Source organism: Borostomias antarcticus (genome assembly GCF_949987555.1).
Source record: "Borostomias antarcticus genome assembly, chromosome: 17".
NCBI lineage: Eukaryota > Metazoa > Chordata > Actinopteri > Stomiiformes > Stomiidae > Borostomias > Borostomias antarcticus.
The window spans coordinates 9,201,268-9,227,854 of NC_140250.1; the positions used below are offsets into that span (position 1 = coordinate 9,201,268).

At 48.3% G+C, this 26,587-nt stretch overlaps 1 protein-coding gene across 1 annotated transcript in view; it reads left to right on the top strand.

Annotated features, from left to right (window-relative positions):
* The window catches only part of LOC311320476 (adhesion G protein-coupled receptor L3-like), a gene marked incomplete at its 3' end in the record, with an annotated part of 153,920 nt that overhangs the window by 104,698 nt on the left and 22,635 nt on the right, over window positions 1-26,587 (top strand). Inside the window, exons 10-14 of the mRNA XM_084452234.1 lie at window positions 1,018-1,140; window positions 2,379-2,584; window positions 6,762-6,938; window positions 19,666-19,875; window positions 22,022-22,242. Of these exons, the coding sequence (XP_084308360.1) occupies window positions 1,018-1,140; window positions 2,379-2,584; window positions 6,762-6,938; window positions 19,666-19,875; window positions 22,022-22,242 (937 nt within the window). The remainder of the gene's footprint in view (window positions 1-1,017; window positions 1,141-2,378; window positions 2,585-6,761; window positions 6,939-19,665; window positions 19,876-22,021; window positions 22,243-26,587) is intronic.

Here is a 26,587-nt window from a genome sequence, read left to right on the forward strand (position 1 = left end):
GTCGCTCGCATCCAGTTAGGACATAACAATAGAAAACAAAGCAATGGAACGCATGTTGTCGCTGACGCTCGCTCGCGTTGCGTGTAGTTAGGACACGGTGTTAGGAATCAGACCGTCTACCACGCAACACGTTTGATGTCTCCACATGAATAAAAGGTGCACACAGAGAGAGACGGTTTTAAAAGCAATCAGTGTGGCCCGGAAAGAGTCTTTGATCGAGCACCTCTAATTATGTTGTGTTTACAAGCCCTTTCCTCCGCATTAATTCGGGTCTAACGAGGTTGAGGTGGTGTTGTGGATTAATTCGGAGTGATGATATTGAAATGCAGAGCTATTGTTCAAGGCTAAACGCGTCCTGGCAGATGGATAGTGTGCGCTGAAAGTGGTCTGAGTTTTTTACTCGGACACGACATGGTACATGACCCCCAGCTGGCGTCTCCCTGCCGTCACCCCCACATGTGCCCCGCTGACGTTTGTCACCTGATAATTGTTCTTCTCTCAACAGTGATGAGCAGAGCCTCAGCAGTTTACTGTCTAGGGCGCAGTGTGTGTGTGTGTGTGTGTGTGTGTGTGTGTGTGTGTGTGTGTGTGTGTGTGTGTGTGTGTGTGTGTGTGTGTGTGTGTGTGTGTGTGTGCGTGTGTGTGTGGACGCGTGTGTGCGCCCACTGCGCTAGCTAATAATTGGTCTCTCAGAGGAAATGGATGGAGAATGTGTGTTCTATCTTGCTTATGTGTGTGTGTGTGTGTGTGTGTGTGTGTGAGAGAGAGAGAGAGTGAGAGAGAGAGAGAGAGAGAGAGAGAGAGAGAGTGTGTGTGTGTGCTTGTGTGTGTGTGTGTGGGGGGGGGGGGGGGGGGGGGGTGGCTGTGTGTGGCCGTGTGTGTGCTTGCATGTGAGTACATATTTGTCCACAGTAGCATTTAAGTTATTAGTGCAGAAACAAAAGGATCTATCATTAACAGTGTTCTAATCATGGATGTATTAATAGAACGGTTCTAATGCTGTGTCTCTCTTTTCAGAGCTTGAGGTTGCCAGGATGAGCACTGATGGGACCCTGCCAGACCTGAAGTTCCCACAAACCGGGGGCCATGGCAACTCCGTCCACCTATCGGCAAACACCTTGAAACAGCACGGCAGAAATGGTAAGAAATGGACACGCACTGGACCTGTTACCATGAACACACACTGGATGATTCACCATGAACACACACTGGATGATTCACCATGAACACACACTGGATGATTCACCATGAACACACACTGGATGATTCACCATGAACACACACTGGATGATTTACCATGAACACACACTGGATGATTCACCATGAACACACACTGGATGATTTACCATAAACACACACTGGATGATTCACCATGAACACACACTGGATTATTCACCATGAACACACACTGGATGATTTACCATGAACATACACTGGATGATTTACCATAAACACATACTGGATGATTTCCATACTATTATGGATTGGATGGATTATCAAGAGTGCCTAAGGACTTCAATAGTGGCACGCGGTCGCTTTTCACCATGAACCACAGCGTGACCTCACACACCGCCTGTTACACTTTAGCTCCACAGCTTGCAGCTTTGAGAACTATTATCTTCTTTCCACACCACATTTTATCTTCCTTGGAAAATAAAGTGCTTTTGTACGTGGTTGTCCGAGGGCCAACCCGGTCATCTCTTCCAATGTACAACCCTCTCAAACACACACACACACACACACACACACACACACACACACACACACACACACACACACACACACACGTACACACACACACAGCTTTTTGACATAAGAACCTCTGTTCTTCACTGTCTACTAATGAGAGATGGGATGGTCACTGCATGTGGTATTAGTTGCATTGATGCAATGGTTATAGGTTATTGGTTATTGGTTATGCACAAATCTGAGCCATCAAGATGAGGGCCGTCATTACTATACCTGCTCAGGCAAATAAGAGTCCAACTCGGACTGAGGCTGCCACTCACAGTGACCTCCCATCAAGCCTCGCGTCGAGAAGCGCTGAGGAAATCATTATACCGAGACGGCGTATAAGCAGCATGCTCAATCGTTTTCCTTTCATTTCAGCGGTAAAGAGGTAATGATGCTTCTTACCGCTGAATTAAGTGCTTGTTTTTCTTCCTCTCCCTCACTCTCTTGAACCCTTGATTACATCCTCAAAGCAGCAAAGCATTTTGAGCAATTTAGTACGAGGACTTTTTTTCCCCCATCTTTCTCAGCTACTATTGAAACTAAATGGCAAGGAATTGTCATAACCAGTATCTAGAAGAGGTCTGATATTCTCCACCATTTCCAAGTTGTATTATACTCAAAAGAATTACTCCTCCCCCTTGCAGGTGAGATCCGGATTGCCTTCGTCCTCTACAAACACATTGGGGCCTACCTGTCCACGGAGAACGCCAGTATGAAGCTCGGCAGCGAGGCCATGGCCACCAACTACTCCGTCATCGTCAACTCCCCCGTCATCACCGCTGCAATCAACAAGGACTCCAACAAGGTCTACCTGTCGGACCCTGTCATATTCACACTAAAACACCTGCAGGTAAGAAGCCTGAACATAGGCCGCACATCAACATCCATCTCAGTGAGCACAGGCACACCCCAGGGCTGCGTCCTGAGCCCCCTGCTGTTCACCATGCTAACCCATGACTGTATGGCCAGATTCAACCCCTACTGTATCACCAAATTTGCCGATGACACCACAGTAGTGGGCCTTGTCAGCAACAATGATGAGTTTGCATACAGGATGGAGGTGGAGAAGCTAATAGAGAAGAGCAGAGCCCACGATCTCTCCCTGAATGTTGCACTTCAAAAGGGCTGGCAGGCCCAATCATCTGCTGCTGACCATCAATGGTGTCGCCGTGGAGAGGGTCAGCAACCTCAAGTTCCTGGGAGTAAACCTGGTTGGTGGATGATCTGACCTCATCCACCAACACCTCATCCATCTTCAGAAAAGCCCAACAGCGGCTCCATCCCCTCCAGAGACTAAAATGGGCATGTTTCCCCACACCAGCACTCACCACCCTCTACAGGGGCACCAGTGAAAGCATTCTTACATACTGCATCACGTCCTGGTCTGGAAACCCGCAAAGCACCAGAACAACACCAGCCGAATAGGATTGCGAGGACAGCTAGCAAAGGTACCCCTCCCCCCTCTCTGCCGGAGATCTACCACCAAACGCTGCACTCACAGAGCCTCCAGCATTTTCAAGGACACTCAGCACCCCTCCCACAGTCTGTTCTCCCTCCTTCCATCTGGGAGGAGGTACAGGAGCATCCCTGCCAAAACAAGCCGAATGCTAAACAGCTTCTACCCACAAGCAGTCAGGATCATAAACAGACTGTGATGCCGCCCCCCAGCAAACATGCCCACCATCTTGAACTGAACTTTCGTTTTATCACAGAGTGACTGATTTTTATATCTGGCTTATGTTTTTAGCTTAGGTTCTTTTTCAGATATTTATGAGTAGATAGTTTCATTTATTGTTGCACTTCTCTGGGTTTTTTATGAATTGTTTTTTTTATGTTGTGCAAGTACGAATTAAGAATGACTACATCAATCTTGAATCTTGAACTTAGTTTCTAACCGTAACCCTGTCATATTGACATTAAAACACCTGCAGGTAAGAAGCCAAACATGATGCTCAATTCCAGCAATTCCATTCCATTCAATTTACAGCAATACTGTAGCTCCAACAATGATACCCACAAAGTGTAAAAACATGTTCAGCATTGTTCATTGAAAGACATGAGCCTCCTCCCCCAGTATAGCCGACTCTGTCCCTTCTTATATACAGTATGGCGTCAATGTTCCCTGCTCATTCCAGCCTGTAGTCCAGGTGCACTCCTATTGACTTGTAAGATTGGACCACATCAACATCAGCCCCCTGGATGGAGACAGGAGCCAGCAGAGCCTGAAGTCCACCACCGTCTCCCTGGTCTTTGCTACATTGAGCTGCAAGTGCTTCTGCTTGCATAACTCAACAAAGTCCTCCACCAAGCCTCTGTATTCCACCCCCCACCCACCCCCCCACACACACATCCAACCATGGCCGAGTCATCTGAGAACTGCAGATGGCCTGTCTCCGAGTTGTATCTGAAGTCAGATGTGTAGAATGTGAACAGGAAAGGAGCCAGGACAGTCCCCTGGGGGGGGGGGGGGGGGGTGGGGGGGGGTTGTGTTGCTGACCCCACCCGCTCTAACACACAGCCCTGAAACCTCACATGTTGTGTTCTGCCAGACAGACCAGGTCTTAGTCCAAGTCGTAAGGGGCGCGTCCACCCGTATTGTCCGCAAATCCTAAAGTATCCCAAGATTAATTCCAAAACCTGATGCTCAATCCCAAGTGTTTGATTTGATGATTCCCTCTGCATAGCTCAAACACTGATACCCACAAAGTGCTACTTACATTTTAATGTCCACAAAAATGTTCCAAAGTACGCCCAAATTCCCCCAGCATTATTTCTTACTTTTGATTGAAAGAGCAAGCAGTGGGAATCAAGTTGAAGCAGCACGGCAAGTTAGACTTTAAGACCACTTTGGTGGAGGATTTGTTTCTGAAGAAACATTAGTTTCCTCCCTATTTGTTTCTGGACAAATAGATTACCCGTGTCAAAGCTGCAGAGCTGAACAAATATCAGCATTCTTTTGGGATTCCCCAGAACCCGTTTAGTCACGGATAGGGAGAGCTCCTAACTTCCTTCTGATTGCATTATACTGTATCTCCCGTCACATAACTCAACACATCCCCCACCTGGTCTCCGGACGGCCGTGCCAGGGATGATCAGGCAGGTGGGGAGACCTTGAGATGCCTGCGGAGGGGCAGGGGGATGGGGGAGGGACGAGGGAGGGATGAGGGAGGGACGGGGGGAAGGAGGGACAAAAGAGACATGGAACGAGGGAGAGAGAGAAATAGCAAGAGGTGGCTTATGGGTTTCAAAATGAAAATTGGGGGACATGGAAATGGGGGTCATCTCAGTTATTGCCCTGACCCGCACAAGCCTTTCAGTCTAATTCATAGTTTGGAGAGACGGCTTAGTCCTTCCTGACGGGGACTCATACAGTACAGACATTTTCATACCCTTGTCTCATGCAGATGGAATAATCTTAATTAAAGTACTTACCCTTACTGAACTGTACGTGTTTCCTAGGGCACCGGACAGCAGAATAGCTGTGCTTTAAGGTCAGAGCGCCTACTGTTCAGCATACTGTATGAATAGCAAGGACCTTTTAACCTTACCATACAATTCATCTATACAAGTAAATTAAATAAGCACTCCTCTCTCTACAAACTGCATTTATAGTGGTGCTTTTAGAATGTATATTTTTCAAGGTGACATCAGTGTCCCACTGCAAGACAAAACATGGTCCATCTCTTCCCTGGTACAGCGTGACCTTTTCCCCGCCTGGAAATGCACGAGGATATGGCTGCACTTTTCACATGATGAGTTTATTCGCTTGGCCAACAATGAAAGCTCCCCCACCCCGCCCCGGATGTAGCTCTGTGGATGAGGCTGTGGTTGAGCGCTCCCGGGGGACTGCAGCATCCTCTGCTTATTGTTTCACTTCCCCGCCTCAGCACTTAATGAGCTAATTAAAGTGGTTAATGGGACAGAAGGTCACCTCGTCCGCTTTCCCTGGGACCCCCCCCCCCCACCTAGTACAGGCCGGCTCGTCTGGGCAGAGGAAGGGGGACTCGGGCGGGGAGGGGGGTATGTCCGGGCGGGGAGGGGGGTATGTCCGGGCGGGGAGGGGGGTATGTCCGGGCGGGGAGGGGGGTATGTCCGGGCGGGGAGGGGGGTATGTCCGTAGAGCAGACCCCAGACTAGGTCCCAGCCCCCCAGACACCAGACTAGGTCCCAGCCTCCCAGACCCCAGACTAGGTCCCAGACCCCCAGACCCCAGACTAGGTCCCAGCCCCTCATATCCCATATGCTTTTGCGCCCACGCTCATGTTTAAAAGCAAAGAGCCAATATTAACGTGGGCTCTTATACCTATTGAAATGCTTTTGAAGTGCACACTATAGGGTCCGAGTTAGAGAACTGGGATGAAGTGCTAGTCTAGTCTTTGTTATCCATCAAAGGATCAATAACTATTAAAAAAGGCACAATAATTGTTTGAAAGAATTGTTTGAAAGTGCTCTTTATCAGCACTCCTTTGTTCTTGCTGTATCACCTGCAGCAGTCTCTGAAGAGACAGTTTTAAAGTGGCCAGCGAGCTAGCGGGAGGCGCTAATTGGCTGGCAGAGAATCAGAATCAGAATTTGTTTATTGCCATCGTGTACATTACATACATAGCATTTTTTTGACACCATGGTGCTTACAATAAGTCATAAAAAAAATCCTATGCATGTAATGTACAATGGCCATAAACGAATAGTATTTTCAAACGATTCTTTCAGACAATTCTTGTGCCTTTTTTTAATAGTTATTGATCCTTTCATGGATAACAGCCGACTAGCGCAGAGAATCAGAATCCGAGCTCTGGCGGGCAGAGAATCAGAATCAGAGCTTTGGCAGCCATTAAACAGCAGGGCGGTCCACTGTCATGGCATGAAGGTCAGGTTGAAAGGTAAAAAAAACTGAAAAAAATGAAAAGCAGGTTTGGCGCCGCTCGCCGCTCTCAGAATAAAACCGACCTCAGGCCGCTGTCAGCGCTCCACTGTGTGAGATCCCATAATGCTTCAGTGCTGTGTGGTTTGTGCTCTCACCCTTGCAGCAGTCAGAGGAGAACTTCAATCCCAACTGTTCGTTCTGGAGCTACTCAAAGAGGAGCATGACCGGCTACTGGTCGACGCAGGACTGCCGGTTGCTAGGCACCAACAGGACGCACACCATGTGTTCCTGTACGCACCTGACCAACTTTGCTGTCCTGATGGCTCACGTGGAAGTGAAGGTGAGGTATCCTCTTCTTCAGCCTCCTCCAGGTCTCTGTCTCCAATCAAACAAGAGCTCGTCAAGACATGTCTGTTCTTCACCGATCCAGATACCTTTTAACCGCAGACAGGCTCTTTTAGGAGGTTAGTTTTCAATAGATAAATAAATGTGACAGACAGAAGTCGGTGGCATTCAAAAGAGTTAAGATTTGATTCACTAAAGTCCTAAAGAAAGTGTGCTAAATTAATAAAATGTGTTGTTAATTTAGGTATCTTGCATGATCAATAAAAAGTAACTGTGAATGACTTCAGGTGCAAACAACCATAAATTAGGTCTTTGTGTAGCCTGGCTCCAGACCCTGAATCACATGTCCACTTTAATTGATCTCAACCATGGAGAAAGCTAGTCTGGGAGATCCCACTGGTGGAAGCTATCCTGCACTGGAATGGCAAGCTTCTGGCAAGGAAATAGCAAGAAATGTGGGCATTACTGCTACTGTGTGGCTCCTTGTGATTGCCTCAAAATCATAAGCTCTAAAATGGCATTGCTGGATAGAAGATATAGGCTCAGGGAATGTACTGTATGTCTTTCGAAAGAGGTCAGGCTAAAGACATATTCCCTATGAATATTGTGTGTGTTCTGCTATCGCCAGCAGCTGTGGAGGGGTTTGCATGTAGATGTGCATAGGACATATACACACTGTAGATGTAAGCTACTTGAATCATTTTTGTTTCTGACATTTCAAAAACATTAACACGAGTGGAAAATAATGGCTTTCAAATTTGTTGATTTTGCCGATGACTGGTTCTCAATACAATGGTGCAGTCATCTTTCTGAATCTCCATTCATATTAAAATACAGACACAAGTACCATACTTACTTTCTGGCTTACTACATCACATTATACACTTGTTAATTAATCTATTTGCATTTTCTCCTATCACTATTCTGAACACTCACATAGAAATATTACAAGAAAAGTTACTGAATGACTACTTCAGAATTTTGTTCAGTGATAATTTGTTTGGTCATAGCTTTCATAGCTCCTTTAATTTTTGGGATAGATGAGTTACTTTGTTCTGAGAGACTCCCTTCACAGCATCTCTGACCCTGGAAGTGTAACGTGCCGCCTTTATCCGAGAGCTTTGGAGGCCACTTTCCTCTGTAAGAGGGGCGTTTAATTTGAGAACATCCTTACTGCTTATTTGCCATTATTCCAGTGCACTGCGGCTGTCATTCACTGTGTGAAGAGGCTATTAAGTGCGGCCTTCATGGGATAGTGATGTTTTGCCCATAAAGAGATGTGGGAGGCAGGTCCTGAGGGACTGACCCTCTCTCTACTGGATCAGATTATGGTTTGATGCCGTTCTCAGTCAGTGCTCGCTTCTGAACATTCAGGTACCTCATTAAAGGCGTGGGATCGGGACAGAATTTGAATTTACTAATGGAACGACTTGAATTCAGATCTTGTTGTTTGTCCATTCATGTTGCCCCCCCCCCACACACACACACACACACACTGCGACGTTCACATCCCCGCAGGCTTTGATCCAAGTTTAGCTCATCTTAGGGACGTCGATAACTGCAAACTGTTTTGTTTACTTTTTTGCATTGTTTATTTGTAATTTTCTCGGGTCTATGGGATGTCAATCTGTCTCTGGGTGTTTACCCGCTTTCCTCTGCTGCTGAAACTCAACCCTTGGACTTTCTTAGGGAAGTGTGGGATAGCTAAAAAAGGGTGTTTGTTGAAACAAAAGCTTCATTTGCATTTTGGCCTAAGTGCTTCCTTGCCATGGTAAATAAAATAAAATATTTGTCTACTTTTTCATTTAATTCGTTGGATGCTTTATGGCTTTTTACAATGTAGTACTTCAAGGGAGCAGAAAAACAGGGGAAATAACGAGGTGTTTGACAGAAGCAAAGTGAGAGAGAGAGAGAGAGAGAGACAGCGAGCAGGCTAGAGAGTGAGAGAGAGAGAGAGACAGCGAGCAGGCTAGAGAGAGAGAGAGAGAGAGACAGCGAGCAGGCTAGAGAGTGAGAGAGAGAGAGAGACAGCGAGCAGGCTAGAGAGTGAGAGAGAGAGAGACAGCGAGCAGGCTAGAGAGTGAGAGAGAGAGAGAGACAGCGAGCAGGCTAGAGAGAGAGAGAGAGAAAGAGACAGCGAGCAGGCTAGAGAGTGAGAGAGAGAGAGAGACAGCGAGCAGGCTAGAGAGAGAGAGAGAGAGAGAGACAGCGAGCAGGCTAGAGAGAGAGAGAGAGAGAGACAGCGAGCAGGCTAGAGAGTGAGAGAGAGAGAGAGAGACAGCGAGCAGGCTAGAGAGTGAGAGAGTGAGAGAGAGAGAGAGACAGCGAGCAGGCTAGAGAGAGAGAGAGAGAGAGAGAGAGAAAGAGACAGCGAGCAGGCTAGAGAGTGTGAGAGAGAGAGAGACAGCGAGCAGGCTAGAGAGAGAGAGAGAGAGAGAGAGACAGCGAGCAGGCTAGAGAGTGTGAGAGAGAGAGAGAGAGAGAGACAGCGAACAGGCTAGAGAGAGAGAGAGAGAGAGAGAGAGAGAGCGAGCAGGCTAGAGAGTGTGTGAGAGAGAGAGAGAGAGAGAGAGACAGCGAGCAGGCTAGAGAGAGAGAGAGAGAGAGAGAGACAGCGAGCAGGCTAGAGAGTGAGAGAGTGAGAGAGAGAGAGAGACAGCGAGCAGGCTAGAGAGAGAGAGAGAGAGAAAGAGACAGCGAGCAGGCTAGAGAGAGAGAGAGAGAGAGAAAGAGACAGCGAGCAGGCTAGAGAGAGAGAGAGAGAGAGAGAGAAAGAGACAGCGAGCAGGCTAGAGAGTGTGAGAGAGAGAGAGACAGCGAGCAGGCTAGAGAGAGAGAGAGAGAGAGAGAGAGAGCGAGCAGGCTAGAGAGTGAGAGAGAGAGAGAGAGAGAGACAGCAAGCAGGCTAGAGAGTGAGAGAAACATAATCAGAGCTGTGAGGATTGTCAGAGTGGCATCATGTCCCATGGGAGTGAGAGTGTAGATGGGGTGGAGGACTGAGGAGAGGAGGGGTGGGGGACTGAGGAGAGGGGGGGTGGGGGCGACTCTTACTCGCTGACAGACAGTCTGATTACTTTTGTCACAGGACGTTTGCAGGGCACCCTGGTGATGGGTGGGGCCCAGTACCAATCTCATCGCTGTGTCCTCTCTGTCTCCCTAGTCAGCGACGGAGGAGGACTCTATAACATCTGTCCCAGTTGGCCCAAGGCCATGACAACACCAGCTCCAGGTCCTCCTGTTCCCCTCAAAACAGCAACAACAACCACACACACTCCCACACATTCATAAATACAAACCAAACCAAAGCCCTTTGGGCTGAGGTGAGGGGGGGTGGGGGGGTTGAGCAGGAATCTCTTGACCGTTTGTCGCTCAGCTGTTTTGGCCTCGGGATCTTTCTTGGAGAGAAAGGGGCTCTTTGTCGGCCGAGGCGAGTCAGATTTTTTGGAAAGCAGGCTGGGGCAGCGGTGCTGCTGCGTTCACAGGGGGACGCGGAGGGGCGTTTCACAGTGGCGCAAAAACGGTCAGCGTTTTTCTCCCTCGGTCAGAATAAAGGCAGCGGGTTCAGGAGATGTGTCCGGGTTGTGGTGTTTTATTTGACAGACAGGGCTAAGGGCGTTCTGTCCTCAGGGCGCTCTGTCCTCAGGGAGTTCTGTCCTCAGGGCGTTCTGCCCTCAGGGCATTCTGTCCTCAGGGCGCTCTGTCCAGAAGCAAACGAGTTGGCGTCCACGAGAGAGAGAGAGGGGGGGGGGAGAGAGTGAGAGAGAGAGAGAGAGAGAGAGAGGGGGAGGGAGAGAGAGTGAGAGAGAGAGAGAGGGGGAGGGAGAGAGAGTGAGAGAGAGAGAGAAGGGGGGGGGAGAGAGAGAAACACAGGAGAGAGAGAAAAAGCTAATTCCATCCCATCGCTGTGACCATGTCACCATGGTAACCAAACATACCCATGCCCCCATTATTACGGATCGTTAAGGCTTTGGTAAGGCATTGTCCAGGAAGAGAGAGAGGTTTCATACAAGTCTTTTTTATTTTATTTATATATCCGAGGACAGTGCCTAACACAGGAAATAAACAAAACGGAAAGAGGCTTTGGACGTCAGAGGACCACAATCATCGTTGACATCATCTCTCACTGTCGTGCGCCCAACCTTGAAGTAAGGACCATGCTATATTGAAGCTTCCCCCTTGATTAACTGCATCCCGATAATCCATGTAATCACATTATAAGTGCATACATGTAAATGAAGCATAAACATGTAATAAAGCTGACATCTGTCACAGTATTTGTAATAACGTCGTACACCAAAGGGAACACCCGATTGGCCACCGTCAAACTGCAATATCGTTATTTCAGGAGATGTTTTTAGATACCGTCAGAGCCAGCGGAAGCTATTAGATCACAGCTCATGCTGTGTTGAAAGACAGCTACCAGCCAGGAGTTAAGAAGTATCGGCCACCTAGACTTCCAATCTTTGAAGTTTTTTAATAGAGCAGGTTTACCCTTAATAACTTGAGCTGACTAACGAGGTAGCTCTCTGCAGTCGGCCACCTCCCTCAGAGTCTCGCTAACTCTGGCGTTCCTATTCACACAGCACCTTTGAGCTTCTGCATATATGTGCTTATCATATACTTTCAGCTGTGCGGATACTGGACATATTCACACACCACAGACTTCAACTCTGAACGTGTTTCATTATGTTTTCTAGTCAATTATCACGTTCCAGTTATCATGCCAGTCAGATCGAGACCATCAGAAGTGTAATGCTGTTGGCACTCGACAGAATGAGATTGACTTCCATGTTCTTCCATGTTCTCATGACATCTCATCATTCAGATACGGTCTTTATTCCCAACTGCTTGTTGTGGTTTCTAAGTGAATGACCAATCTCGGTATGTGAGAAAGTATATATCTGTGAAAAGTATCTGTGAAACAGTATCTGTCATACACGGTTGTGACGACTTGAGGACAAATAAATCACGGTCACGTCACACGCACGCACGCACGCACACACACACACACAGACTCAGCCCTCCGGATCTCTCAATGATGGAGGGTGAGGCATCTGCCGCCAAAACAATGGTGACGGGCTCAAGCGCTGTCAGGCGCTCCTGTCTCACCTCCCAGACCTGTGTGTGCTAACATGAGGTATCTTGAAGAGAACGCTGCTTCTTTTGTCTGGGGTTTTCTGCTAGCCTTGGCAGCCTGTGCCCGTCAGCTGCACAGACCAACGAAAGCAAACGCAGAGCCACCTGGCGTGTGTTAGTCACAGATTAGCTGGGCTTTGTGACTCATCAAGTGATGGCAAATGGGTTTAGCGGTGGAGAGGAGAGCGGCTGTTTAATCTTTGCTGAAGAATGGAGTCTACTGTACGGTGCCTTGATGCATTAGTAAAGAACCTAAATAAAGCACCGTCGGGAAACCACGTTCATTAAGGGAGTTGAAAACTATGGATATGACAGAGGAAGAGCCTTGGCGTTTCTCGGAGAGAGGATCTGTGCTTTCAGTCAACACCATTAATGGTGCTCATGGCTTCCCCTAGCATGTTTGTGCAGGTTGTTCCAACCTTTATTCAACTTCTTTTTATTTTTTACACGTTTTGCATTTGTCTGATACCTACCTTGGAATTTCACCATTCTAACAATGTCATCCTTATGTTGCCAAAACTTGGTGAGTCCCTTGTTGCAATCTGACGTCTGGCAATTCAACTGATAAGAAAGAACGACAGCGCACACTCTGGTCTAGATGCAAAAAAAGATTTAAAAGGACAACGTTTGGGCCGTAGTCTTCATCACAGTCTTTTTAAATATTTTTTTGCATCCAGACCAGAGTATGCGTTGTCGGTCTTTCTTATCAGTTTTGTTCCTCGTCTCCAGAGCCTCTCCTAGCTTTCCAGGTGTGCGTTTTCTCCTTTTTTCTGCAAGTCTGACGATTCAAAACAAGAGTTTACCAGCCTAGCAATGACCAGCGGCATAGTGAGGTTATATGGAGGTATAGGAAGTATACCCACTTCTCTATCCATGGGCCCACAGTATACCCAAGTCTTTTAACACCAAAATGTAAAAACATTTCTGCTATAGTATACCCATTTCTTTATATAGTATACCTACTTTTTTACTCTCCACTACACCCCTGCCAAGGACCAATATTTGGCAATGCCACTTAAACTTAGGAGAGGGGGTTTTCTAATGGTCCTAATTCACACCCAGTCAGACGCCCGAGGCACCAGTGTGAACCGTCTCTTTATTGAGCTTTTCCTTTTGGATGTAAGACCCCCATTTGCTGCGATAGCCGTGAGGGGCTTTCTGTGAGTACTGTTTAAAAAGAGGCCCAAACACCACCCACAGCTTAGAAAGAGAGACCTGCCCTGCATCCACCTAGAGGCCATTACTTAGCTGTGTGCATGTGTGTGCGTGTGCTCGCTTGCCGGTGTCCATGTGTGTGTGTGTGTGTGTGTGTGTGTGTGTGTGTGTTTGTCCAAGGGTATTGAACCACCACTAAGTTGCATCATCCCCTGTGGACGAGCAGGTATAAATCAGTGGTGATGGAGGCCGGCAGGCGTCACACATCAGATCCCCGAGGTGCATTTGATCCACGGGGCCGCTGTGATTGGTCAGGGATGTCCCGCTACTGTCACGCTGGTCAAATCCGTAGTCAGCTACCCACCAGCACTGCTTTCAGTATAATAACTGTCATATTTAGACTAGCGTTGCATAATATTTGTGGGAAATAGTGTATGTGACAAAGTGCAAATGTTAAAAACTAGAACATTTTAAAGTGGAAGCTTTACCCGGGTGGTAAAACGGCGGTGATTCATGTCGATTTTCCCACTGAAGACAAATAGTATATATGATATGTGGATGTATATACTATATAATGTATATAGTATATATACATCCACATCCTGGTCTGCTCCTCAGACACGTTCCATGCTGTTAGGGCACATTAGCGGTCAGCTCCGGCATTATATCACGCTTATGGTACACTGGCGCGGCCCGCTGCATAACTCTATTACCTACCTGCCCTGAGTGTAAAAATCCCAGCATGCACCCTGCAGCAGCACCCCCCCCCCACCCCCCGTAAATGTGACGAATGTGCGGCAGGCTCTGATTCATACACAGTCCTGGGCCCGGCGCTCCTGTTCCCCTGTGGGTGGTAAATAACCCTCGCCCCGGAGTGTGGCCCAGCCACGTGAAACGCCACGGCGGGGGGCATGCTAGCCCTACCGCCACACGGGGCCCAGACGCACTGGACCTTACTGTAGGACTCAAAGATCTCAACCCTTTGCTCTGCTTCTCTCCACCTCTCTCTCTCTCTCTCTTTCTTTCTCTCTGCCTTCATCTTTAGCTATCTCTATTTCTCTCTCTCTCTTGTTCTCTCTGCGCCTATCCCTTACTCTTCCATTTAGTTCTCTCTCTCTCTCTCTGTGCCTATCCCTTACTCCTCTCTCTCTCTCTCTGTGCCTATCCCTTACTCCTCTCTCTCTCTCTCTCTCTCTCTCTCTCTCTCTCTCTATGCCTATCCCTTACTCTTCTCTCTCTCTCTCTCTCTCTCTCTCTCTGTGCCTATCCCTTACTCCTCTCTCTCTCTCTCTCTCTCTCTCTTGGAGCGTCAAGGCAGATTTATGTATTTTAATTGGATTGGTGTCACGCTAGGAGCAGTTCTTTGAGGTATAAAAGAATGAAAGCCCATCTCACCTCTTTCCTTTAGCCCTCCGCCCCCTGGACCCTCTCAGGAGGGGTTGCAGCAGACGCAGGACGCTGTGGTAATTGTGTTATGTAATGTTAGGTTCGACCACAGGGAGTAGCACAATGCCGTCATCCATCTATCCGTACGGGTTTGGCAGCAGGATTGGATTTAGTTTTACACACACCGAACACAACAGCAAACCTGACAATAAAGTCAGTCCACAGGTGAGGTGCGAAGGCGAGCCTTAAGGGAGCATGCGGCGCCGTGGATCTGGTATATTGTACCGCCGAACGCAACGGGCACGCAGGCGTCTCAGAATCGCGCAGAATCCATCGACACGGCAACAGATTGGCGGCAAAGCCCGTCTCCCCGAGGTGTTCCGTCTGGAATGAAAAATGTGTGTTTAGGAAATAAGGAACAGTGTGAAAGAGGGAGAGAGAGAGACCGAGAGAGAGAGACCGAGAGAGAGATTGGAAGACAAATCGAATGTTTAAAATAAATCTCTCCCAGCAGTGAGTCACGTGTGTCCGTGTGACTCGGCGCCCCGGCGACACAGACTTGGACTTCCCAAAGTAAATAACGTTGTCCGCTTTAGGGACCGCGTCCCCCCTTCCCCTTGGACGAAGGAAGTCAGAGAGACGGGGTTTGAGGCCCGGGAGGGGGGGTGGCGGGTCCTGCGGCGTGGTACGACATTCCTCGATGACGTTCCGGAATATTCCCCAGCTGTCCAGGGATCCAGTACATCTTGCCTGCCGGTGCCTCCTAGAACAAAGGCATCGCTCCTCAGTAAATCCATCACCCAGGTGTGTGTGTGTGTGTGTGTGTGTGTGTGTGTGTGTGTGTTTGTGTGTGTGTGTGTTTGTGTGTGTGTGTGTGTGTGTGTGTTTGTGTGTGTGTGTGTGTGTGTGTGTGTGTGTGTGTGTGTGTGTGTGTGTGTGTGTGTGTGTGTGTGTGTATCCTCTCTCCTTACCCAGCCCCCTAGTGGAAGGTGAGATTGTGATGGATGGAGCTTGCAGACATGGCATCGCTCGCTAGAGCTCCATCAGACCGGAGGGGCCTTCCACAACACCAAGCATCTGCCGCCCACCCACCGCAAGCACACACACACACACACACACACGCACACACACACACACACACACACATACACACACACACACGCACATACACACCAACACAGAGACACACAAACAAAATAGAGACAAAACACAGACTCACACGCACATCTCACACAAATACACACACGCACACATACATATATGCCACATCACACATACACATGCACACACTACCACATCACATACACAAACACACACATATATACCTCATCATACACACAAACAGACACGCAAACACACACACACACACCTCCCCCATGTATACACACTGGCTCATCAGGCAGGCAAATCAACAGAGTGTTTCTCTCCCAAGGCTCAGTTATCCCAGCGCATCCTCGTAATGACCAGCATCTGTTAGCCTCGCCTCCAGCCCCGGCCTCCAGCCCCGGCCTCCAGCCCCGGCCTCCAGCCCCGGGCTCCAGCCCCGGCCTCCAGCCCCGGCCTCCAGCCTCGCCCGCCTGCCCCGGCCTCCAGCCCCGGCCTCCAGGCCCTCGCCTCCAGTCCCGGCCTCCAGCCCCGGCCTCCAGCCTCGCCCGCCCCGGCCTCCAGCCCCGGCCTCCAGGCCCTCGCCTCCAGCCCCGGCCTCCAGCCCCGGCCGCCTGCCCGCCGCACCGAACCCTCTCAGCAAGCCGTTTGTGTCTCTTCATCCTAAGTTGCCCAGCAGTCTCAAGCGGCTTTAGAAAAACAATCTTTAGTTGTCGGATCCTCCCGCCCTGCCCCGCAAACACAGAGGATACCGCTGACTGTGCTCAAAATCTGATTTGAAGCAACGCTTGTTTGGTGGGAAAGAGATATGTTATGCTTCTACAGGGCTATTTTTTTTTCTTCAGAGTAAGCAAAGCTTTTCTTATGTGCCGCGGTAAAGCTAGCAGATTTTGGCTTCAAACACTCCAGCATCCAGAGTATCTGCTATGTCACAGCTCATACAGGAAGGAAGTATATGCAGTATATAGCTCCTCAAACAATTCACTAACCTTGTATTTGACCCGACACAGCTAACTGACGTCCTTATCCAGAGCGACAACTCCCCACCAAGAAGGTTATCAGAAGAACAGCAGTCAAGCTTTTGACAGAAGCGTCATCCAGTAGCCTGTCTTTCCCCACCGTCTGAAGTCTTTGCTTGTGTGATCTTCATCCGCTTTCGTGGGGAAATGTTGAACTCCACCCAGACGGTCGTGAAATCCCAGCTGGGACTGCCGTCAGTTTGAAGACAGTGTAGGCTACTCCGTTTTCTTTAAACTCTCCTTATATAACCCCCCCCCCCCCCTCCCAGTGTTGTTTAAAGTCAAAGCTCACTGTAGTGAGAACAAGGACAATTCCGTCGGGAAATTAAAGCGAGCGACTGAATTTGACCAAAGCGTTACAGCGCCATTATTATGTTGTGTTAAGACATCACCACGTCTTTCTCTGCTGCTTATTTGCCCAGTTGGATGCATTGTAAAACACGTTTTCTTTTGGACGTGTAGCTTGTTAAAAATATTTTCCCGCCTTTATCTTGACAGGTGTTGTGTGTGTGGGTCGGAGGGGGGGGGTTGTTTGGCCGGTCGGAATTATCGAAATTATCTGAAAACGGATAATCAGCGTTCAAGACCCAGATATGAATTGCATCGGGACTGAAAGCAACATGCCTTGGCAACATTTGGTGTTTTTGCGTCTGGGTTGATGCTGGGAAGATATCATTGGGATTTGCTACATGAGCAGGGTAATGGGGTCACTGCAGCCAATCATGGGGCACGTTTGCATTGTCGTTGATAGACGGTGATATATAGTCATAGTCACTATAGCCCCTACTTAACAGTTTGTATGCGACAGAGAAAACTCGTGTTTTTGTGGGGCAAGCATGACTCAAGAAAAATTATTCACCTGAAATTGCCCTCACAGCTTCAGTGGTGTAACTGTAGCTGGTCTTTGGTAATGTGGGGCACTACAGAGCTACACTGCTATTTCAAGCTGGGCTGCTCCTTGCTGCTGCTTTTAAGAGGCCGCTGCACTTGATTTTATGGTTTGATGTACATAGTATTTCATGGCGGAGCCGCCTGCCGGCTGCTGTCCTCCTGTAAAGCTTGGTATGAGCGGTCAGATGGACACTTTTCCATGCTGTGAACTAGCCGTACCAGCAAATTATTCATTTGTGAAGAGAGCATTAACGAAAAGCAATGATGAAATTGATTGACCATAGTGCAGTTAAGTAGGATACCCGTCGTGCCACTTTCACTCACCTGTTCATTCTTTCTCTGACACACTTTGTGACCACAATTTCCACCAATTCATCTGAGACAAGCACCTGTGAATAGACCGTCCGGTCTGGCATTTGAACTGGAGTGTTACCTGACATTAAGACAGACTCTTATTAAACCGGAATGCAATGAAAAACTATTAGAAAACATATATAATAAATGGAATATAGATCTTGATATGGAGGATGCGCGGAGAAAGTGGAAGGAATGTTTGCGACTTACAAATAAAGTTACTAAAAATGAACATTTACATTTAAATATAAATTAATTACACTCATGTATTATAGTAGAGATAAAATACATAAGTTTGATACTACCTCTTCAGATAAATGTTTAAAATGCAGTACACAAAGTGACTCCCTCAGTCATGCCTTTTGGCGTTGTGAGAAAATTCGCGAAAATTGGGAGAACATTGAGAAATGGATATATTGAGAATTTGTAATCGTAAATTTGTGTCCTCACCAAAGATTTGCCTTTTTCAAAGCCTTGAGAACATAAGATACCCAATGGGATGGCAACTTATTTTTTCATCACTAGTTAATAAGAAATTAATTTTGCAAAACTGGAAAAATAAAGAAGCACCATCCTTTGAAAATTGGAAAAGGTTAATGAAATATTATTTGAATATTGAGAGGTCAGTGTCGGAGGACAGCAATAAAGAGAAACAATTTGATAATGTATGGACTATAATTTCTGAAGCCCCAGATAGCAAGCGGATGTGTAATGATTCTGGGCCATATATGGGCCGGAACTAAGCCACAAGGGCCAGATCTGGCCTGTATATGGCCCAGATCCGCTTGCTATCTGGGGCCTTATAAGGAGTGGAGCCGTGAAATCATCTAGCTATCAAGGACATCCATTGTAGTGTGTGTGATGACACGTGTGTGGTGTGTGAGAAGGTGACTCGTGTGTGTGCATGTGAGAGAGAGAGTGTGAGGGGGTGTGTGTGAGTACGTTGGATGAAGATTGGTTTGATGTGTGTGTGTGTGTGTGTGTGTGTGTGTGTGTGTGTGTGTGTGTGTGTGTGTGTGTGTGTGTGTGTGTGTGTGTGTGTGTGTGTATGAATGAGGTTGAAAAAATTAAAAGAGAAACAACTTCCTAAAAAAGATATGTGACACAGCAATTTGTCTGTAGCCTACTCCACAGGGCAATGTTTTTTTTTGTTTGTTTGTTTGTTGTTGTTGCTGTTCATGTTTTTGAAAGGTCTTGCTGTCTGGAATGTTGTTTGTAAATAAAATTATATAAAAAAGACATTAAGACTCTTAGAGTTCCTTATACACTGTATAAGACTTAGAGATATTGTTCCAAACATTACCCTTATGATCTTGAAAATTAAAAGACTAGTCAATTTTGTGTATGAAGCACAAACTACTGTCCCAAAGTCGACCAAAGTAACTAGCACGTGAGTTCAAACGGCACAAAATACAACAGACAGGCAGTCTGGCAGAGAACAGAATATAAAGACCTGCATGTGGCACGGTGATTATTTTAATTATTGCGATAGATTATTTTAATTATCTCGTTATATTATTAAACAGCTTTTATGCGTTCGCTAATGATAGCAATTATGTGGCTGTTGTTCATATGTCTTGCTGTATATATGCAGTCTACACATACTTGCAGACTCTTCCATTCAACACTGTTAATGGACTCTCTGGGGTCTTCCTGCCGCGCCTCCCTCTCTTCCAGAACACGGACCCGGTCCACGAGCTGCTGCTGGACGTCATCACCTGGGTGGGCATCCTGCTGTCGCTGGTCTGCCTGCTCATCAGCCTCTTCACCTTCTGCTTCTTCCGCGGCCTGCAGAGCGACAGGAACACCATCCACAAGAACCTCTGCATCAGCCTCTTCATCGCCGAGTCCCTCTTCCTGGTGGGGATCAACCGGGCCGACCAGCCGGTACGTGTGGCATTTTTGTTTGTTTTGTGTTGTTTGTTTGTTTGTTTTGTTCACCGGCTGTTTGATTGGTTCTCTGTCTTTTATTGTGCATTTTATGTTACGTTATTTATTTAGCAGATTCTTTTATCCAAAGCCACTTCCAGTAATTGCATTTCACGCAGGTAGTCAGTGTACTACAAGTCACCAGAACTCACAAGAACACCTCTTTTCTAAACAAGTGACTAGCAAGTATACTCTTATTGGTTTCAAATCACAAAACTTGATTTATCTGGCATGTTTGGGCCGGAGGCTGCGGTATAGCCCACGGTGTGTATAGGAATAGGATGATGTTGATGGTTAATATTACACGTTGGTTCCCTCAAGGCCGTATCTCATTGGTTGGCAGTGTTGCAACATGGTAGCCCTTGAAGAACAGACCTGACGAGTTGAACCGTAGTCAACAAAGCCCAGCAGCTCCATCAAAAAAGGAGCCTGGGCACTGTGACCTGTAGTTTGGAAATCCAACAAGAGATACAGCTGTACATATCTTTAGAGGGACTCCATGACAACAGAAGGATATACAGTTGAGGTCTCGACTTCATCCAGTCGCGAATTCATCCCCAAGATTGGAGCAGGCGAGCCTGAAGGCGAAGGCATGCTCCCTGCTTCATCCGAACAAGAGAACTAGCATTGGCATCATGTGGAACGCCTGGGCTGGCATCTCCAGTCAGTGTTTGGCCACGCTGTGTCTTGGCTTAACTTTCTAAGTAAAACTACTGCGGAAAGGAAAAGAGACGGATTGTAAACAGCCTGCGACCTGCAGCTCTTCAGCCTACCTGCATACTCTGCTGCTTCAACTTGGACTTCAGGAAGCAAATAATTCAACATAATAATATATATAACACTCAAATGTGTTTCAGGTCTACTCGTCGTCACTGGAAATGAGGGCAACGTCAGTGGCCTTCTAGTATAAATAAAGGCTATTGAATTGTGTCCGAGCAAGGATGGAATGAGTTCTCAGAATTGAGCTCTCAGAAAATTTGAAAATCCATCTTTGACCATCAGCACTATTCCTCACATCTTCAGATAATTAGCTTATTTGTTTGTTTGTTTTTTGGTTAGTTTTGCCTGCACTCTCCTCTTAAACTGTGAGACCGGTGAGATACTTAGAATTCCCCGGGCGCCTCTTTTTTTGGACTCCAGTGACGCTCACGCACTGAAAGCAGCGCTGCACTTCGCCGCAAACTCGCGGTTCGAGCGCTTTTCTATTCACCTTTCCTGGACCATTTATGTTTGAAAGCCAGCATGAACTCCAACTCACTCTCACGCACACACACGCACACGCACGCACACAAACGTGCACACTACGGCGTGTGCCCTTCACCAGCCCCTGATACATCAGACCCCGTCCTGGGTCATTGGGGTGTTGCCGACTGATCTCTAAATACTGGGGATAATCTGGATTATCAGATCGATACTCTCAGCGCTAACGGCCGGCCGTGTCACTCCAGGGCTGGGAGTCCAGCCACGGGGCACGCTCAGTATCCACAGTTAGAGCGCGTGGGTGGGTGGGTGTGCAGGCGGGGGGCCAGGGTAAAAACCCACTGCACGGATGGTGAAGCCTTATTTATATGACCCCGGAGTTCTAAAGTTGTGATTCCCTCTGCCAACCCCCCCCCCCCTTAATGGCCGTTTTATGGTTTGAAACTCACCTGGCAGTTTAAAGATCACTCCACTCAGCCGCAGCTGATGGGCAACGATCCCCTCGGCTCCGTAGCCAAGGAACTCTCAAATGAGCGCTGAACAAAAGACGCCAGCTACTCCCAATAGAGCAGATAGATGGATCAATGTCAGCCTCAGCAGGAAGGTTGCGTGTGTGAGTGTGTGTGTGTGCTGTGTGAGTGTGTGTCTGCTGTGTGTGCGTGCGTGTGCTGTGTGTGCGTGCGTGTGCTGTGTGTGCGTGCGTGCGTGTGTCCCATCTGCCAGATAGACAGATGGGAGTCCCGTTAGCGAACGTATATGTGTGTTTGTATATGGTGCTGGAGCAGTAGACCTCTCCGTCACGCCTCCATGTGTCTGCCTCTCCCTCCCTCTCTCCTCGCCTGCCCCCCCCCCCCTCCCCCCTCCCTCTCTCCTCGCCCCCCCCCCCCCCCCCCCCCTCCTTCAGATCGCCTGTGCTGTCTTCGCCGCCCTGCTCCACTTCTTCTTCCTGGCGGCGTTCACCTGGATGTTCCTGGAGGGCGTGCAGCTCTACATCATGCTGGTGGAGGTGTTCGAGAGCGAGCACTCGCGCCGCCGCTACTTCTACCTGGCGGGCTACGGCGTGCCGGCACTCATCGTGGCCGTGTCGGCCGCCGTCGACTACCGCAGCTACGGCACCGACCGAGTGTGAGTCCCCTCCCTCTCCGTGTTCCCCGTCGGGCGTTTTCGATAGGGTTCTCCGACAGGTTTGTGAGGTAAACGTTCTTGTGGCGAATGTTTTCTTTCAGCCTCATAACGAGGGCTGTTTTAACTTAATACCGGAGGACCCTATTGGCTCAGTATTATCTGAGCCAATAGGGTAGCTGGAACAAATGAATCAACCCGAACCGCGACCTCCGTATGACAGACGGTATCCGACGTCGAGCTCACGCGGGCAGAGCAGACGTCTTCGACAGATAGGCCTGCTGTGAGCGTGGTTCTGCATGCCTGCATGTCTTGTCACAATGACATTTACGTAGTGACACGGTTCTCTTTATGCCGTTTCCCGAAAATAGCTAGAACGGTTCCTCTACCGCGCCGCGTCTCGGCGCCGTCGTTCCTCCGTGACCAGACCACGGCGGCGCTCCCGGGTCCCACCGTTACCCAAGATGGCGTCTACAGGAGGGGGGGTTCGCTCGGATTTTCTCACGGGGGCTAGGTTGCCTTTCACCTCAGGAAGTGGAGTTGGTCGTCGTGTTTCTCTGTAGCAGCTGTAGGCTGTGATGGCTGCCGACGCAGACGGCAACAGAGCCCTTTGGAGTTGCTCCAGTAGCTATCGCTCATCATACATTTTTAATGGGACTGAACAGTTACTCTGGCGCTGCGCTTGTGCTGAATTGACAATGTTTTGACAGTGAAAAATGCTAACTCCGGCCAGGTACACTTAGCCGTATGAATGCCGTGCCACTGTGGCCGATGCCTCTAGCGTTCAGCGAGGACCCAGATCACTGTGCAGACACAAAGCAAGGGAGGCAGAGATGGAAACATGGGGAGAACGGAGATAAAGAGCTAGGCAGAGAGAGAGAGAGACAGAGAGAGAGAGAGGATAACAGAATGGAGGGATGGAGTGGCAGAGAGATACAGAGGAAAGATAGAGAGAGGGAGAGAGAGGGGAGATAAAGAATGGAGAGAGAGAGCATAACAGAGAGAGGGGAGCGGCAGAGATAGAGAGAGAGATAGAGAGAGAGAGAGAGAGAGAGAGAGATGGCAAGACGGCACTCTTAGTGGATTTCTCTGTTTCTCGGTGCAGATATTTGAGAGCTCATCCCTATTGCTCTGGCTCTTCTCTCTGAAATATGAACCCGGCTCTCCAAAGACAACAAAGCCGAGCAGCCTAGCCAGCCATGCCGCCCTCACTAAATCTGCACCCAATCTGGGAGTAATGAAAACCAGCATCAGCAGTTTGCTACCGAGATGTTTATCATATCATGTCTCACGCACATGGGCACTCTCACACACACACACACACGCGCGTGCACACACACACGTACACACACACAAATACGCACGGATACACACACAAATACACATACAGAGATACACAGATATAGTACACACACACACACAAATACGCACATTTACATACACAAATACACACACAAATACACATACAAATACGCACATTTACACACACAAATACACACATTTACACACACAAATACACACACAAATACGCACATTTACACACACATACACACACAAATACACATACAGAGATACACAGATACAGTACACACACACACACACAAATACACATACATGCACGCAAACACGTGCCACATATGCACACTGTACACAACAATACACGTACACAAACGTACACACACACATATCATTTTCATCATCATTTTCAGCTCTGGAGAACGGCCCACTTTAGTTCGCAACCAATTACAGTACCTTAGTATTTTAAAGTCTGTAATAGCGCACTCACTGTTCTCTACAGCCATGAAATTCAGTGTATTCTTACCACGGCGCAGCGGGCTAGCTGACAAGTTAAGGTCAGTCAGTTACTCAGTCACTCACTTAGTCATTTACACATTTACAGGACACTATGTGAGTGGCCTCTAAAGGGTGCCAAAGCACCATGGTCGTTCTAAAATATCCACACACAAAAATCTAATTCAGTGCAAATACAGGTTCTGCTCTCCCCTTCACACTGCCTTCAGTACTGGATCCTCTGCTTCTAACAAAAAAGTACCATCATTCTCAGCAGTCTCCCCTTTTGTTTTATATACTGTAGCTTTCTGATCAAGTCAAGCCAGTTTCATAGATGCAGAGCTGAATCATCTGGCATCATCAATTATCTAAGGGAATTTTACATAGAGCAGGTTTACTCTACACCATACTCTTCTCATAATATTCACTCAATGATCAATGCTACCTGCCCACTGCGGAGTTATGGGCACTGGCACATCATGGCTGGTGCTTGCTGGCTCTTCTTCACTTTCACTGCTAGCAGTTGTCTGTTGCTGAGGTGCTACTGTTACAAAACAACGTTTATCACACTTAGCTAGGTAGAGACGGTGTTTTGCAAATAACTTATTTTTCTTTCTTTTTTCAAATCAATAAGTTACGTTATATGCCATAATATCACACAATTGACTTCATAAACTTGTATTTGCTTGCACTGCTCCTAGCTAACGTTATCTTAGTGCTAGGCTAGCTTACCTGCCTCGTCCTCATTATTTGGCAAGCTTGGTTTTACAAAGAAAGAGCTCAGTTTGGTACACTTGGCCGCATCAGCTGCAAGAGCTTTCCTTTTCTTGATTCTTGCCTTTTCGGCGCCGCCTTTTCTCTTTTTATCCATTTTTTAACTAACTAACTAGCCCTGGCTTGCTAGGTCAGACGACGGTTGGATAGGAATATATTGAAGCAAACACACATTGCTGTCTCTCACGCCAGGCACACAGCCGCCCGTTAGGAGCGCCCGGCGGCGCCGAGATGCGGCGCGGAGCTGTAGCTCCCGCTGATGGATGAGGCGCTGGCCACCGCCGCCTCCCAAGCCTCGATATCATGTGAATAATTAAAAGCCAACCACTGGTGGAACCATTACACACAGCCGTGAGGGATGGGGGACGGGAGGAAGTGCGACACGTGTGGGTGGGTGGTGGGGCTGGGGGGCGGGATTGTCCGTGCGTCGCACCGTTCCGCGCCTCGCCCTCGCTGGGGGGGCGTTTGATCGATGGCGACGCGACCGCGAGCGTTTCCTCCGACGAGAGAGGAGGGGAAAGGAGCCCGTCACGGGTGTTTTTGTCAACAAAATGGACGCCGGGATTTTTTGCTCAGTCATTCAAGGGAGGTCATTCTTTTCTGTTTGCTTTGTTCGTGTTCTGGTAGGTTAGGACAGGTCCAACGGCAACAGCAGCACAGGACTTTCTTATTATGGCCCAGATATTATGGCCCGGGGAGGAAGCTATTTCCATGCTCGAATATGTTTACTTGCTGTCTCGGTTCCCATGAATGAAAGATCCTGATCTGTGAATGCTTTAGGGCATCGTCCCGTCCTCCATTGATAAGATGCCCGCGAGGCGTCTGGCTTGAGTTCTCCACAACGCCGGCGTACTCAAAAGACTCGACGCCAAAACAGCTCTGGCAGGGTTTGCGGGTTTAGCCGTCTTACGCCGCCGACGGTCTCTGAGGTTTACGGCACGGGGATAGGGCTGCGTCGTACAGAACGCCGATTCACACCAGACGGCCGGTTCTCTTGTGCCGGGAGTGGCTAAGCCCTGCGTCGCAAATTAACGGTTATTTTTGTCTCTATACGTTCCATTGTCACTGTGCCGTGCGACAACGCGGTGTTTATACCTGGGGTCCTTCAGGAGAACTAAAAAAGTCTTTGCTCTCAGCACCCTTCCGGCTGTCTCCTCTCCTAGCGTGTGCCCCCGTCGCCAGCGTCTCTCTCTCTCTGAGCTAAAAGAACGTGTCGGCGCGGAGGCGGCGGCCAGACGGAACCGTGTTTTTTTTCCGCTCTCGTTGTCGCCTTCGCCGCAAGGGCCCTGAGCGGGGGCGGAGCCAGCCCGGAGGGTCAGAGGGACACGTGCCCAGAATAGACTCGCCGCAGAAGCAGGAAGCGGGGGTGTCTGACGTGACTGGAGGGGAAGAGGAGAGAGGAGAAGTGTTTGTGTGTGTGTGTGTGTGTGTGTGTGTGTGTGTGTGTGTGTGTGTGTGGTAGCAGTGTTTGTGTTTGTGTGTGTGTGTGTTTGTATCACTTCTTTAAATCTCTTGATACCAATGAGGGGGAAAAGTGTCAAGTCCCCACAACACCAAAGGACCACATCTTGCTTGGTGTCTTTATATCTTGCATAAATTGGTTCTAATGTGTTCTAGAGCATGAAAATGTGGCACATTGTGTCGATCAATGTTGCCAAATCCGTTGAAATCCTGGATACATGGTATTTGGCTCATTTCGGGAAAGTGGAGAGAAAAAAAACATCCCATAATAGATTGCAGTCTTCAATATTTTTGAGCTATTATTTGGTACCAGCTTTTGTAT